The 15,404-nt window shown below is 48.0% G+C and overlaps 1 protein-coding gene across 2 annotated transcripts; it reads right to left on the bottom strand.

The window, feature by feature from the left end:
* Nucleotides 1-1,873: 1,873 nt before the first annotated feature.
* On the bottom strand, nt 1,874-9,479 carry LOC127906613 (uncharacterized). 2 transcript variants are annotated; one of them, XM_052459027.1, is made up of 6 exons: nt 9,327-9,479; nt 6,894-7,277; nt 5,775-5,813; nt 3,252-3,331; nt 3,045-3,132; nt 1,874-2,313 (listed from the first exon to the last, which is right to left on the bottom strand). In XM_052459027.1, exons 1-6 carry the CDS (start codon nt 9,358-9,360, stop codon nt 1,889-1,891), a joined length of 1,050 nt encoding a protein of 349 aa, XP_052314987.1. In that variant the 5' UTR covers nt 9,361-9,479; the 3' UTR covers nt 1,874-1,888. The 2 variants fall into 2 exon arrangements, with proteins under 2 accessions (XP_052314987.1, XP_052314988.1); XM_052459028.1 differs by having other exon boundaries at nt 5,775-5,804.
* Between the last annotated feature and the right edge of the window lie 5,925 nt (nt 9,480-15,404).

Raw genomic sequence — 15,404 nt, 5'->3', positions numbered from 1 at the left:
ACATGATCTCTCCACACATTACCTCTCCAGACATTATCTCTCCACACATTACCTCTCCACACATTACCTCTCCACACATGATCTCTCCACACATTACCTCTCCACACATTACCTATCCACACATTACCTCTCCACAGATTATTACCCAAACACATTCTCTCTACACATTACCTCTCTACATTACCTCTCCACACATTACCTCTCCACACATTACCTCTCCACACATGATCTCTCCACACATTACCTCTCCACACATTACCTCTCCACAGATTATTACCCAAACACATTACCTCTCTACACATTACCTTCCATACATTACCTCTCCACAGATTATTACCCAAACACATTATCTCTCCACACATTACCTCTCCACACATGAAATGATCTCTCCACACATTACCTCTCCACAGATTATTACCCAAACACATTACCAATCCACAGATTATTACCCAACACATTACCTCTCCACACATTACCTCTCCACACATTACCTCTCAACACATTACCTCTCCACACATTACCTCTCCACAGATTATTACCCAAACACATTACCTCTCTACACATTACCTCTCCACACATTACCTCTCCACACATTACCTCTCCACACATGATCTCTCCACACATTATCTCTCCACACATTACCTCTCCACAGATTATTACCCAAACACATTACCTCTCCACACATTACCTCTCCACACATGATCTCTCCACACATTACCTCTCCAGACATTACCTCTCCACACATTACCTCTCCACATATTACCTCTCCACACATTACCTCTCCACACATTACCTCTCCACACATTACCTCTCCACACATTACCTCTCCACACATTACCTCTCCACATATTACCTCTCCACACATTACCTCTCCACACATTACCTCTCCACACATTACCTCTCCGCACATTACCTCTCCACACATTACCTCCTCACACATTACCTCTCCACACATTACCTCTCCACACATTACCTCTCCACACATTACCTCTCCACATCAAGACACAATGCCTAGAACTCTGTAAAGTATGTTTTATTCCAAAACCAATCACCGTGTGACTTGGCATCATCTCCTGCGATTATTATCATGCGCAAAACATTATTAAAATGAATAACAAAAAAACAATAAACATTCATTTTTTTATCTTGAAATACTAAAAAAAACATACGGAATGAAAAACGTAAAAAATATATTTAAAAAATAGGGAAGTAAAAGTTATTTGAATCTTTTTACATTTTCATCTCTAAATCAACCACAACAATTTTACAACACTGTATGTGTCTTCTATATATCCAGGTTGACTTCAATGAAGACGTCACCTGGACCTACAGGGTCAAAGGTCAGGCCTGGAGGCTCAGGGGTCATCCCCATGGCAACGTTGTTGTTGTTCCCATTCTGCTCCCCGTTGTCTGATTTGTCCGACTGCTTGTCACTCAGGTCCAGGTCCAGGCTAAAGCCCACCCTCTTTAAGGGCGGAGAGAGAGAGGGGGAGGATGAGAGACAGAGAGAGAGAGGGGAAGATGAGAGACAGAGAGAGGGAGGATGAGAGACAGAGAGAGAGAGAGAGAGAGGGGAGGATGAGAGACAGAGAGAGAGAGGGGAGGATGAGAGACAGAGAGAGAGAGAGGGGAGGATGAGAGACAGAGAGAGAGAGAGAGAGGGAGGATGAGAGACAGAGAGAGAGAGAGAGAGAGGGGAGGATGAGAGACAGAGAGAGAGAGGGGAGGATGAGAGACAGAGAGAGAGAGAGGGGAGGATGAGAGACAGAGAGAGAGAGAGAGAGGGGAGGATGAGAGAGAACGATATCGATCTTACTCACGTTTTTACTTTTTATCAGGATAGGTTTGACTGAATATTGTCCATCCTACCTCCTCCCCAGAGGACCTCTTAGGAAGAGAGAGAGAGAGAGAGAGAGAGAGAGAGAGAGAGAGAGAGAGAGAGAGAGAGAGAGAGAGAGAGAGAGAGAGAGAGAGAGAGAGAGAGAGAGAGAGAGAGAGAGAGAGAGAGAGAGAGAGAGAGAGAGACAGAGACAGAGACAGAGACACAGAGACACAGAGACAGAGACAGAGACAGAGACAGAGACAGAGACAGAGACAGAGACACAGAGAGAGAGACACAGAGAGAGAGACACAGAGAGAGAGACACAGAGAGAGAGACACAGAGAGAGAGACAGAGAGAGACGGAGAGAAATCTATCCTTACCGTTCTCTCCAGTGGACCCCGCCTCCCCAGCTGAGCCATTGGCTACAGGGCTCATAGCCTGGTGGTCATCACCACCACCCTCTATCACGTACTCAAAACCTCCAGCTTTCTCTGGAAACATGATACAACACACACTTACAGCAGAGCCATCATCAACACACACTTAGAGAAGAGCCATCATCAACACACACTTAGAGAAGAGCCATCATCAACACACACTGACAGAAGAGCCATCATCAACACACACTTAGAGAAGAGCCATCATCAACACACACTTAGAGAAGAGCCATCATCAACACACACTGACAGAAGAGCCATCATCAACACACACTTAGAGAAGAGCCATCATCAACACACACTTAGAGAAGAGCCATCATCAACACACACTTAGAGAAGAGCCATCATCAACACACACTTAGAGAAGAGCCATCATCAACACACACTTAGAGAAGAGCCATCATCAACACACACTTAGAGAAGAGCCATCATCAACACACACTTAGAGAAGAGCCAGCATCAACACACACTGACAGCAGAGCCATCATAAACACACACTTAGAGAAGAGCCATCATCAACACACACTTAGAGAAGAGCCATCATCAACACACACTTAGAGAAGAGCCATCATCAACACACACTTAGAGAAGAGCCATCATCAACACACACTTAGAGAAGAGCCATCATCAACACACACTTAGAGAAGAGCCATCATCAACACACACTTAGAGAAGAGCCATCATCAACACACACTTAGAGAAGAGCCATCATCAACACACACTTAGAGAAGAGCCATCATCAAATTCAAAAATAGACAGACAGACAGGTAAGTCACCATGGTTACCATTGGGTTCGAAGGTTCCGGCTTGTTCCATGCAGGTGAGTGGGGTGTCGTGGTCGTATCCCGCAAGGTGCAGGTCAAACGAATACTTCTGTTGGAGAAATAGAAACAAAAAACACAATAGTTTAATAGTGTTTTCTGACCATGATTTTCCTAGACATACATTCTAGCAGTAACAAGATCACAAGTACTTGTTGTTAAATGTCTCACCCTTGACTTCTTCCTCAGGATATAGAGAACCACCACCAGACACACAATGACTAACAATATGAGAATCAGGATTACATAGCCTACAGGAGAGAGAGAGGGGGATGGAGGGAGGGGAGGGAGGGGAGAGGGTGGAGGGAGGGGGGGGGAGGGAGGGAGGGAGGGAGGGGAGGTAGGGAGGGTAGGGAGGGAGAGGGGAGGGAGGGAGGGAGGGGGAGGGGAGGGAGGGAGGGAGGGAGGGAGGGAGGGAGAGGGGGAGGGAGGGGGAGGGAGGGAGGGGGAGGGGAGGAGGAGGGAGGGAGAGGGGGGAGGGAGAGGAGGGAGGGAGGGTGGAGGGAGGGAGGGAGGGAGGGGGGAGGGAGGGGAGGGAGGGAGGGAGGGAGGGAGGGAGGGAGGGAGGGAGGGGGGGAGGGAGGGGGAGGGAGGGAGGGAGGGAGGGGGAGGGAGGGAGAGGGAGGGAGGGGGGAGGGAGGGAGGGAGGGAGGGTGGAGGGAGGGAAGGGGGAGGGAGGGAGGGAGGGGGGAGGGAGAGGGTGGAGGGAGGGGGGAGGGAGGGAGGGAGGGAGGGGAGGAGGGAGGGAGGGAGGGAGGGGGAGGGGAGGGAGGGAGGGAGGGGAGGGAGGGAGGGGGAGGGAGGGAGGGGGAGGGAGGAAGGAGGGAGGAAGGAAGGAAGGAAGAAAGAGAAAGGAGGGAGGAAGGAAGGAAGGAAGGAAGGGAGGAAGGGAGGGAGGAAGGAGAGAGGGGAGAGGAGAGGAGGGGGAGGGAGAGAGAGGAGAAGGGAGGGAGGGAGGGAGGGGGGAGGGGAGGGGGGAGGGAGGGGAGGGGAGGGAGAGAGGGAGGGAGGGAGGGAGGGAGGGAGGGAGGGAGGGGGAGGGAGGGGGAGGGAGGGGGAGGGAGGAGGGGAGGGAGGGAGGGAGGGAGGGAGGGAGGGAGAGAGGAGGGGGGGAGGGAGGGGGAGGGAGGAGAGATGTAAATAGTGTTGCAGTTCATTCCAATTTCAAATAAGTGTAAAAATGTATAAACATTTACAGTCAGAAGTTGGGATCTTTATTTTTACTGTATTCTACATTGTAGACATCAACACTATGGAATAACACATATGGAATCATGTAGTAAACAAAAAATTAAAATATATTTGAGATTCTTCAAAATAGCCACCCTTTGCATGATGACAGCTTTGCACACTCTTGGTATTCTCTCAACCAGCTTCATTAGGTAGTCACCTGGAATGCATTTCAATTAACAGGTGTGCCTTGTTAAAAGTTCATTTGTGGAATTGATTTCCTTCTTAATGCGTTTGAGTCAATCAGTTGTGTTGTGACAAGGTAGGGGTGTGTACAGAAGATAGCCCTATTTGGTAAAAGACCAAGTCCATATTATGGCAAGAATAGCTCAAATAAGCAAAGAGAAACGACAGTCCATCATTACTTTAAGACATGAAGATCAGTCAATACGGAACATTTCAAGAACTTTTAAAGTTTCAAGTGCAGCCGCAAAAACCATCAAGCGCTATGATGAAACTGGCTCTCATGAGGACCGCCACACGAAAGGAAGACCCAGAGTTACCTCTGCTGCAGAGGAGAAGTTCATTAGAGTTGCCAGCCTCAGATTGCAACCCAAATAAATGCTTCAGAGAGTTCAAGTAACAGATACATCTCAACATCAACTGTTCAGTGGAGACTGTGTGAATCAGGTCTTCATGGTCGAATTGCTGCACAGAAACCAGTACTAAACGACACCAATAAGAAGAAGAGATTTGCTTGGGCAGAAACATGAGCAATGGACATTAGATTGGTGGAAATCTGAGATCTTTGAGACCTAATTTGAGATTTTTGGCTCTAACCGTCGTGTCTTTGTGAGACGCAGAGTAGGTGAACGGATGATCTCTGCATGTGTGGTTCCCCGTGAAGCATGGAGGAGGAGGTGTGATGGTGTGTGGTTCCCACCGTGAAGCATGGAGGAGGAGGTGTGATGGTGTCGGGATGCTTTGCTGGTGACACTGTCTGTGATGTATTTATAATTCAAGGCACACTTAACCAGCATGGCTACCACAACATTCTGCAGCGATACTCCATCCCATCTGGTTTGTGCTTAGTGTGGCTATCATTTGTTTTTCAACAGGACAATGACCCAACACACTTCCAGGCTGTGTAAGGGCTATTTGACCAAGAAGTATCAGATGACCTGGCCTCCACAATCACCCGACCTCAACCCAATTGAGATGGTTTGGGATGAGATGGACCGCAGAGTGAAGGAAAAGCAGCCAACAAGTGCTCAGCATATGTGGAAACTCCTTCAAGATTGTTGGAAAAGCATTCCAGGTGAAGCTGGTTGAGAGAATGCCGAGAGTGCGCAAAGCTGTCATCAAGGCAAAGGGTGGCTACTTTGAAAAATCTAAAATCTAAAATATATTTTCATTTGGTACATGATTCCATAGTTTTGATGTCTTATTATTTTACAAAGTATAAAATAGTAACAAATTAAGAAAAACCCTTGAATGTAGTAGGTGTGATCATATTGATGGTACCTGCTGTGGCACTGCCTCCTCCAGTAGATTCTATCAGCGCTGAAACAACATCAACTGTCAACCATCAACATCAAACACAGAAACACTCATATAAGCCAGAGGGGGTTGTGGTATACGGCCAATATACCACGGCTAAGGGCTGTTCTTAGGCCCGACGCCACGCCTGGATACAGCCCCTTAGCCGTGGTATATTGGCCGTATACCACAACCCCCCCAAGGAGCCTTATTGATATTATAAACTGGTTACCAACCTAATTAGAGCAGTAAAAATAAATGTTTTGTCATACCCGTGGTATACGGTCTGATATACCAAGGCTGTCAGCCAACCAGCATTCAGGGCTCGAACCACCCAGTTTATAAATGGCAATATATCCATTAAATGGCAATATATCATATATGTGTATGTATATACAGTGGGGCAAAAAAAGTATTTAGTCAGCCACCAATTGTGCAAGTTCTCCCACTTAAAAAGATGAGAAAGGCCTGTAATTTTCATCATAGGTACACTTCAACTATGACAGACAAAATGATATTTTTTTCTCTCCAGAAAATCACATTGTAGGAGTTTTTTGTGGCTGACAGAAATACTTTTTGCTCTACTGTATATATATGTATATATATATATATTCAGAAAGTATTCACACTATGTAAGTTTAATTTTTTTTTAAATAAAACTGTTTTTGGTTTGTAATTATTGGCTATTGCTTGTAGATTGATAATGGAATTTTGTTATTTTTCAAAAAGGGACCCAAGTTTAGAAAACACGTCTAACGGCCTAGTGGTCTGTCTTTCCTGTGGCAGATGGGAGCCAGCAAGCTCGCTGTGTGTGAGCTCAGGCGTGACGGCTGTGGTTACATGCACAGGAAGACTGACATGCAGCTAGCTAGCTACAGGACTCTCGGCCCTACATCACACACGTGGGCACACACACACACACACACACACAAACATACACACACACACACACAGACACACACACACAGACAAACACACACACACACACAGACAAACACACACACACACACACAGACAAACACACACACACACACACACACACAAACACACACACACACACACACACACAGACAGACACAAATTGTCCATTACGCATTACGTTACCCGGTGATAGTGTCGTTATGGTATCCTTCTCATCCACTTCCTCAGATTCCTCAGATTGGCTGGCGGTCGCCTCCGACGACATCGTTTCCATGGCAAACGTTGTCACGTCGTTCAACAAGGATTGGTTGCCATCTCTACCGACGGTGATGTTGTTGGTAAGGTTAGCGTCACGGTTGTCTGGCTGGACCAGGGTAGTAACTGTAGGACTGTTCTGATTGGCTGAGGGGGTATGAGCAGCAGTGGCAGTAAGGGTGGTAGTAAGGGTTGCAGTAAGGGTGGTAGTAAGGGTGGTAGTGGGGATGACAGTAAGGGTGGTAGTGGGGATGGGCTCATCCTTGTTGGGCCCTGTTTTTTCATCTGCTTTGACTATGTGGAGGACCACACCTAGAAGAGAGGAAAAAACATTCATTCTCACAAATACCGACTAAACACGACATGATCATAAGTCTTGTGTGTGTGTGTGTGTGTTCATCTATTAGTTACAAAAGTATGTGGACACCTGCTTGTTGAACATCTCATTGTAGGAACATTGCTGCTATAACAGCCTCCACTCTTCTGGGAAGGCTTTCCACTAGATGTTGGAACATTGCTGCTATAACAGCCTCCACTCTTCTGGGAAGGCTTTCCACTAGATGTTGGAACATTACTGCTATAACAGCCTCCACTCTTCTGGGAAGGCTTTCCACTAGATGTTGGAACATTGCTGCTATAACAGCCTCCACTCTTCTGGGAAGGCTTTCCACTAGATGTTGGAACATCGCTGCTATAACAGCCTCCACTCTTCTGGGAAGGCTTTCCACTAGATGTTGGAACATTGCTTCTATAACAGCCTCCACTCTTCTGGGAAGGCTTTCCACTAGATGTTGGAACATTGCTGCTATAACAGCCTCCACTCTTCTGGGAAGGCTTTCCACTAGATGTTGGAACATCGCTGCTATAACAGCCTCCACTCTTCTGGGAAGGCTTTCCACTAGATGTTGGAACATTGCTTCTATAACAGCCTCCACTCTTCTGGGAAGACTTTCCACTAGATGTTGGAACATTGCTGTGGGGACTTGCTCCATTCAGCCACAAGAGCATTAGTGAGGACGGGCACTGATGTTGGGCTCGGTGTTCCAATTCATCCCAAAGGTGCTTGATGGGATTGAGGTCAGGGCTATGTGCAGTCCAGTCTAGTTCTTCCACACCGATCTCGACAAACCATTTCTGCATGTTCCTCACTTTGTGCACGGGGGCATTGTCATGCTGAAACAGGAAAGGGCCTTCCCCAAATTGTTGCCACAAAGTTAGAAGCACAGAATCATCTAGAATGCCACTGTATGCTGTAGCGTTCAGATTTTCCTTCACTGGAACAAAGGGGCCTGAACCAAAAAAAAAAAACAGCCACAGACCTCCTCCACCAAACTTTACAGTTCGACACGACGCATCCGGGCAGAGAGCGTTCTCCTGGCATCCGCCAAACCCAGATTCATCTGCCAGATGGTGAAGCGTTTCCACTCCTCCTGAGTCCAATGGCGAGAGATTTACTCCAGACGACGCTTGGCATTGATCTTAAATCAAATTTTTATTTGTCACATACACATGGTTAGCAGATGTTAATGCGAGTGTAGCGAAATGCTTGTGTGCGGCTGCTCAGCCATGGAAACCCATTTCATGAAGCTCCCGACTAACAGTTCTTGCGCTGACGTTGCTTCCAGAGGCAGTTAGGAACTTGGTAGTGAGTGTTGCAACTGAGGACAGACCATTTTTACCACCTACGCGCTTCAGCCCTCAGCAGACCCGTTCTGTGAGCTTGTGTGGCCTACCACTTCGTGGCTGAGCCGTTGTTGCTCCTAGACATTTCCACTTCACATTAACAGCACTTATAGTTGACCGGGGAAGCTCTAGCAGGGCAGAAATCTGACAAACTGACTTGGAAAGGTGGCATCCTATGACGGTGCCACGTTGAAAGTCGCTGAGCTCTTCAGTAAGGCTCATTCTACTACAAATGTTTGTCTATGGAGATTGCATGGCGGTGTGCTCAATTTTATACACCTGTATAAACATCAACATCAACTGAAGGGTATGGAAGGAGAGTGATAACAGAGAGAGAGAGATAACAGAGATTGAGAGTGATAACAGAGAGAGAGAGAAAGAGAGAGATAACAGAGAGAGAGAGAGAGAAAGAGAGAGATAACAGAGAGAGAGAGAGAGAGAGAAAGAAAGAGATTAACAGAGAGAGAGAGAGAGAAAGAGAGAGATAACAGAGAGAGAGAAGAGAGAGAGAGAGAGAGAGAGAGAGAGAGAGAGAGAGAGAGAGAGAGAGAGAGAGAAAAAGAGAGAGAGAGAGAGAGAGAGAGAGAGAGAGAGAGAGAGAGAGAGAGAGAGAGAGAGAAAAAGAGAGAGAGAGAGAGAGAAAGGTGCTGTTGAACCATAAACAACTGATAAACTCACCCAGGATATAAAGGGGAATGAAGATCGATGCCATATTGTTGATTTATCAATAGTTCCGTCTGCATCTGAAGGGTTGAGGCAGAACCAGGTCCGTCACACGTGAAGACAAGAAAGTCTTTTTTCTCTTCTTCGGTGTCTCTCTGACAGGAATTGAGTCACAGACCACAAACAGCTGGGCTGTCTCTCAACAGTGTAGAGTGACTTCCTCCCCTCGTCTCCTCTCCTTCATCTGCACTGAATCCTCCTGACTCAGAATCAACGTGCTGAAAACAATATATTTTACAGGATGCTTGCAAATGTATGGTTTCATAAAGGAGAGAAATTAGAGGAGAAGAAAGGAGATGAAAAGAGGAGATGAGGAAAGGAGATGAGGAGATGAAGCTGCTTCAGACTATTGAGATGCAGCCCTGGTCCTCCTCTGACAGGATGCTGAGCACTCTGACACTCTCTCTCTCTCTCTGACACTCTCTTTCTCTTTCTCTCTCTGACACTCTCTCTCTCTCTGACACTCTCTCTCTCTTTCTCTCTCTGACACAATCTCACTCTCTCTGACACTCTCTCTCTCTCTCTGACACTCTCTCTCTGACACTCTCTCTCTCTCTTTCTCTCTCTGACACTCTCTCTCTCTCTCTGACTCTCTCTGACACTCTCTCTCTCTCTCTCTCTCTGACACTCTCTCTCTCTGACACTCTCTCTGTCTCTCTCTCTCTCTCTGTCACTCTCTCTCTCTCTCTCGCTCTCTCTCTCTCTGTCACTTTCTCTCTCTCTCTCTCTCTGTCACTCTCTCTCCTGTCACTCTCTGTCTCTCTCTGTCTCTCTCTCTGTCACTCTCTCTCTCTCTCTCTGTCACTCTCTCTCCCTGTCACTCTCGCTCTCCCTGTCACTCTCTCTGTCTCTCTCTCTGTCACTCTCTCTCCCTGTCACTCTCTCGCTCTCTCTCTCCTGTCACTTTCTCCCTCACTCTCTGTCACTCTCTCTCTCTGTCACTCTCTCTCCCTGTCACTCTCTCTCGCTCTCCCTCTCTCTGTCACTCTCTCTCCCTGTCACTCTCTCGCTCTCTCTCTGTCACTCTCTCTCTCTGTCACTCTCTCTCTCTGTCACTCTCTCTCCCTGTCACTCTCTCTCTCTCCCTCTCTGTCACTCTCTCTCCCTGTCACTCTCTCTCGCTCTCCCTCTCCCTGTCACTCTCTCTCCCTGTCACTCTCTCCCTGTCTCTCTCTCTCTGTCACTCTCTCTCCCTGTCACTCTCTCTCTCGCTCTCTCTCTCCTCTCTGTCACTCTCTCTCTCTGTCACTCTCTCTCTCTGTCACTCTCTCTCCCTGTCACTCTCTCTCGCTCTCTCTCTCTCACTCTCTGTCACTCTCTCTCTGTCACTCTCTCTGTCACTCTCACTCCCTGTCACTCTGTAACCCCTCCCTGTATCTTCTAAAAGCAGATCTTCTGTCAGTCTCTCCTGCTGGTTCGCTCTCTGTCAATATCCCTGTCGCTCTCTCTCTCCCTGTCAGCTAGGAAAAGCTTTTGTCATTCATTTCTCTCTGTCAGTCTCAGCAGGTGTCATCTCTCTCTGTCACTCTTTATCTGTCACTCTCTCTCTGTCACTCTCTCAGACACCATCTCTGTAACACTCTCTCCCTGTCACTCTCTCTCCTGTCACTCTCTAGACCAGGGCCCCCTCCCTGTCACCCTCTCCTCTCCCTCTCTGTCACTCTTAGACCCTGTCACTCTCTCTATAGTGCACTACTTTTGACCAGAGCCCTCTTTCCCTATATAGTGTCTCTCTCTAGACCAGGGCCCTATTCTCCATCTAGTCTACTTTAGACCAGAGCCCTATTCTCTGTATAGTGCACTACTCTGACCAGCCCTATTCTCACCCCCACTACTTTAACCAGAGCCCTATTTAAAACCATGTATCTTGTAAAAGCAGATCTTCTGAGGGGAGACAGTGCCTCCTGCTGGTTAAAATGTGGAATATCCCTGCAAGGCTTAGACCTGTAGCTAGGAAAAGCATTTTGACATTCATTCCCAGTCAGTACAGACAGCAGGTGTCATATGGGTTTGGGGCCTCAACTGCTGCCTTTATCAGGTGTCATTCAAGTCTTTTTATCAGACACCATCAATATAACTGCAGACCAAACGGCACCCTATTCCCTATATAGTGCACTACTTTAGACCAGGGCCCTATTCCCTATATAGTGCACTACTTTAGACCAGAGCCCTATTCCCTATATAGTGCACTACTTTAGACCAGAGCCCTATTCCCTATATAGTGCACTACTTTAGACCAGAGCCCTATTCCCTATATAGTGCACTACTTTAGACCAGAGCCCTATTCCCTATATAGTGCACTACTTTAGACCAGAGCCCTATTCCCTATATAGTGCACTACTTTAGACCAGAGCCCTATTCCCTATATAGTGCACTACTTTAGACCAGAGCCCTATTCCCTATATAGTGTACTACTTTAGACCAGGCCCTATTCCCTATATAGTGCACTACTTTAGACCAGAGTCCTATTCCCTATATAGTGCACTACTTTAGACCAGAGCCCTATTCCCTATATAGTGCACTACTTTAGACCAGGGCCCTATTCCCTATATAGTGCACTACTTTAGACCAGAGCCCTATTCCCTATATAGTGCACTACTTTAGACCAGAGCCCTATTCCCTATATAGTGGTACTACTTTAGACCAGAGCCCTATTCCCTATATAGTGCACTACTTTAGACCAGAGCCCTATTCCCTATATAGTGCACTACTTTAGACCAGAGCCCTATTCCCTATATAGTGGTACTACTATAGACCAGAGCCCTATTCCCTATATAGTGGTACTACTTTAGACCAGAGCCCTATTCCCTATATAGTGGTACTACTATAGACCAGAGCCCTATTCCCTATATAGTGGTACTACTTTAGACCAGAGCCCTATTCCCTATATAGTGGTACTACTTTAGACCAGAGCCCTATTCCCTATATAGTGGTACTACTATAGACCAGAGCCCTATTCCCTATATAGTGGTACTACTTTAGACCAGAGCCCTATTCCCTATATAGTGGTACTACTATAGACCAGAGCCCTATTCCCTATATAGTGGTACTACTTTAGACCAGAGCCCTATTCCCTATATAGTGGTACTACTATAGACCAGAGCCCTATTCCCTATATAGTGGTACTACTTTAGACCAGAGCCCTATTCCCTATATAGTGGTACTACTTTAGACCAGAGCCCTATTCCCTATATAGTGGTACTACTATAGACCAGAGCCCTATTCCCTATATAGTGGCACTACTTTAGACCAGAGCCCTATTCCCTATATAGTGCACTACTTTAGACCAGAGCCCTATTCCCTATATAGTGCACTACTTTAGACCAGAGCCCTATTCCCTATATAGTGGTACTACTTTAGACCAGAGCCCTATTCCCTATATAGTGCTCTACTTTAGACCAGAGCCCTATTCCCTATATAGTGCACTACTTTAGACCAGAGCCCTATTCCCTATATAGTGCACTACTTTAGACCAGAGCCCTATTCCCTATATAGTGCACTACTTTAGACCAGAGCCCTATTCCCTATATAGTGCACTACTTTAGACCAGAGCCCTATTCCCTATTTATAGTGCACTACTTTAGACCAGAGCCCTATTCCATATTATAGTGCACTACTTTAGACCAGAGCCCTATTCCCTATATAGTGCACTACTTTAGACCAGAGCCCTATTCCCTATATAGTGCACTACTTTAGACCAGAGCCCTATTCCCTATATAGTGCACTACTTTAGACCAGAGCCCTATTCCCTATATAGTGCACTACTTTAGACCAGAGCCCTATTCCCTATATAGTGCACTACTTTAGACCAGAGCCCTATTCCCTATATAGTGCTCTACTTTAGACCAGAGCCCTATTCCCTATATAGTGCACTACTTTAGACCAGAGCCCTATTCCCTATATAGTACACTACTTTAGACCAGGGCCCTATTCCCTATATAGTGCACTACTTTAGACCAGAGCCCTATTCCCTATATAGTGCACTACTTTAGACCAGAGCCCTATTCCCTATATAGTGCACTACTTTAGACCAGAGCCCTATTCCCTATATAGTGGTACTACTATAGACCAGAGCCCTATTCCCTATATAGTGCTCTACTTTAGACCAGAGCCCTATTCCCTATATAGTGCACTACTTTAGACCAGAGCCCTATTCCCTATATAGTGCACTACTTTAGACCAGAGCCCTATTTGCATTTTAAGTGTGCTCTCTCTAATTCTCTCTTTCTTTCTCTCTCTCGGAGGACCTGAGCCCTCGGACCGTGCCCCAGGACTACCTGACATGATGACTCCTTGCTGTCCCCAGTCCACCTGGCCGTGCTGCTGCTCCAGTTTCAACTGTTCTGCCTTATTATTATTCGACCATGCTGGTCATTTATGAACATTTTAACATCTTGGTCATGTTCTGTTATAATCTCTACCCGGCACAGCCAGAAGAGGACTGGCCACCCCACATAGCCTGGTTCCTCTCTAGGTTTCTTCCTAGGTTTTGGCCTTTCTAGGGAGTTTTTCCTAGCCACCGTGCTTCTACACCTGCATTGCTTTGCTGTTTGAGGTTTTAGGCTGGGTTTCTGTACAGCACTTTGAGATATCAGCTGATGTACGAAGGGCTATATAAATACATTTGATTTGATTTGATTTGTGGGACCCTCTCCTCGCCCCTACCTGGGCTTGATCAGGGACCCTCTCCTCGCCCCTACCTGGGCTTGATCTTCCTTCCCTCTCCTCGCCCCTACCTGGGCTTGATCTTCCTTCCCTCTCCTCGCCCCTACCTGGGCTTGATCTTCCTTCCCTCTCCTCGCCCCTACCTGGGCTTGATCTTCCTTCCCTCTCCTCGCCCCTACCTGGGCTTGATCTTCCTTCCCTCTCCTCGCCCCTACCTGGGCTTGATCTTCTTTCCCTCTCCTCGCCCCTACCTGGGCTTGATCAGGGACCCTCTCCTCGCCCCTACCTGGGCTTGATCTTCCTTCCCTCTCCTCGCCCCTACCTGGGCTTGATCTTCTTTCCCTCTCCTCGCCCCTACCTGGCCTTGATCAGGGACCCTCTCCTCGCCCCTACCTGGGCTTGATCTTCTTTCCCTCTCCTCGCCCCTACCTGGCCTTGATCAGGGACCCTCTCCTCGCCCCTACCTGGCCTTGATCAGGGACCCTCTCCTCGCCCCTACCTGGCCTTGATCTTCTTTCTCTCTCCTCGCCCCTACCTGGGCTTGATCTTCTTTCCCTCTCCTCACCCTACCTGGGCTTGATCAGGGACCCTCTCTTCGCCCCTACCTGGGCTTGATCAGGGACCCTCTCCTCACCCCTACCTGGCCTTGATCTTCTTACCTCTCTTCTTTCTCGCCCCTACCTGGGCTTGATCTTCTTTCCCTCTTCCTCAGGGACCCTACCTGGCCTTGATCAGGACCCTCTCCTCACCCCTACCTGGCCTTGATCAGGGACCCTCTCCTCGCCCTACCTGGCCTTGATCAGGGACCCTCTCCTCACCCCTACCTGGGCTTGATCTCCTCCTCCCCTACCTGGGCTTGATCAGGGACCCTCTCCTCGCCCCTACCTGGCCTTGATCAGGGACCCTCTCCTCACCCCTACCTGGCCTTGATCAGGGACCCTCTCCTCACCCTACCTGGCCTTGATCAGGGACCCTCTCCTCGCCCCTACCTGGGCTTGATCTTCTTTCCCTCTCCTCACCCTACCTGGGCTTGAATCAGGGACCCTCTCCTCGCCCCTACCTGGCCTTGATCAGGGACCCTCTCCTCACCCCTACCTGGCCTTGATCAGGGACCCTCTCCTCACCCCTACCTGGGCTTGATCAGGGACCCTACCTGGGCTTGATCAGGGACCCTCTCCTCACCCCTACCTGGCCTTGATCAGGGGACCCTCTCCTCGCCCCTACCTGGCCTTGATCAGGGACCCTCTCCTCGCCCCACCTGGCCTTGATCAGGGACCCTCTCCTCACCCCTACCTGGGCTTGATCAGGGACCCTCTCCTCACCCCTACCTGGCCTTGATCAGGGACCCTCTCCTCACCCTACCTGGCC

Source organism: Oncorhynchus keta, chromosome 13, assembly GCF_023373465.1.
Source record: "Oncorhynchus keta strain PuntledgeMale-10-30-2019 chromosome 13, Oket_V2, whole genome shotgun sequence".
Lineage (NCBI taxonomy): Eukaryota > Metazoa > Chordata > Actinopteri > Salmoniformes > Salmonidae > Oncorhynchus > Oncorhynchus keta.
The sequence above is the reverse complement of the archived record's forward strand: the minus strand, read 5'-3'. Positions and strand labels throughout refer to the sequence as shown.

Bases quoted from the DNA above. Each gene is read 5' to 3' on its own strand.
- LOC127906613 (XM_052459027.1), bottom strand. From the start codon at position 9,360: ATGGCATCGATCTTCATTCCCCTTTATATCCTGG. The intron at 7,278-9,326 runs GTGAGTTTATCA...CCTCTCTTCTAG, and splicing joins CATTCCCCTTTATATCCTGG to GTGTGGTCCTCCACATAGTC. The intron at 3,332-5,774 runs GTACCATCAATA...TCTCTCCTGTAG, and splicing joins AGGAGGCAGTGCCACAGCAG to GCTATGTAATCCTGATTCTC.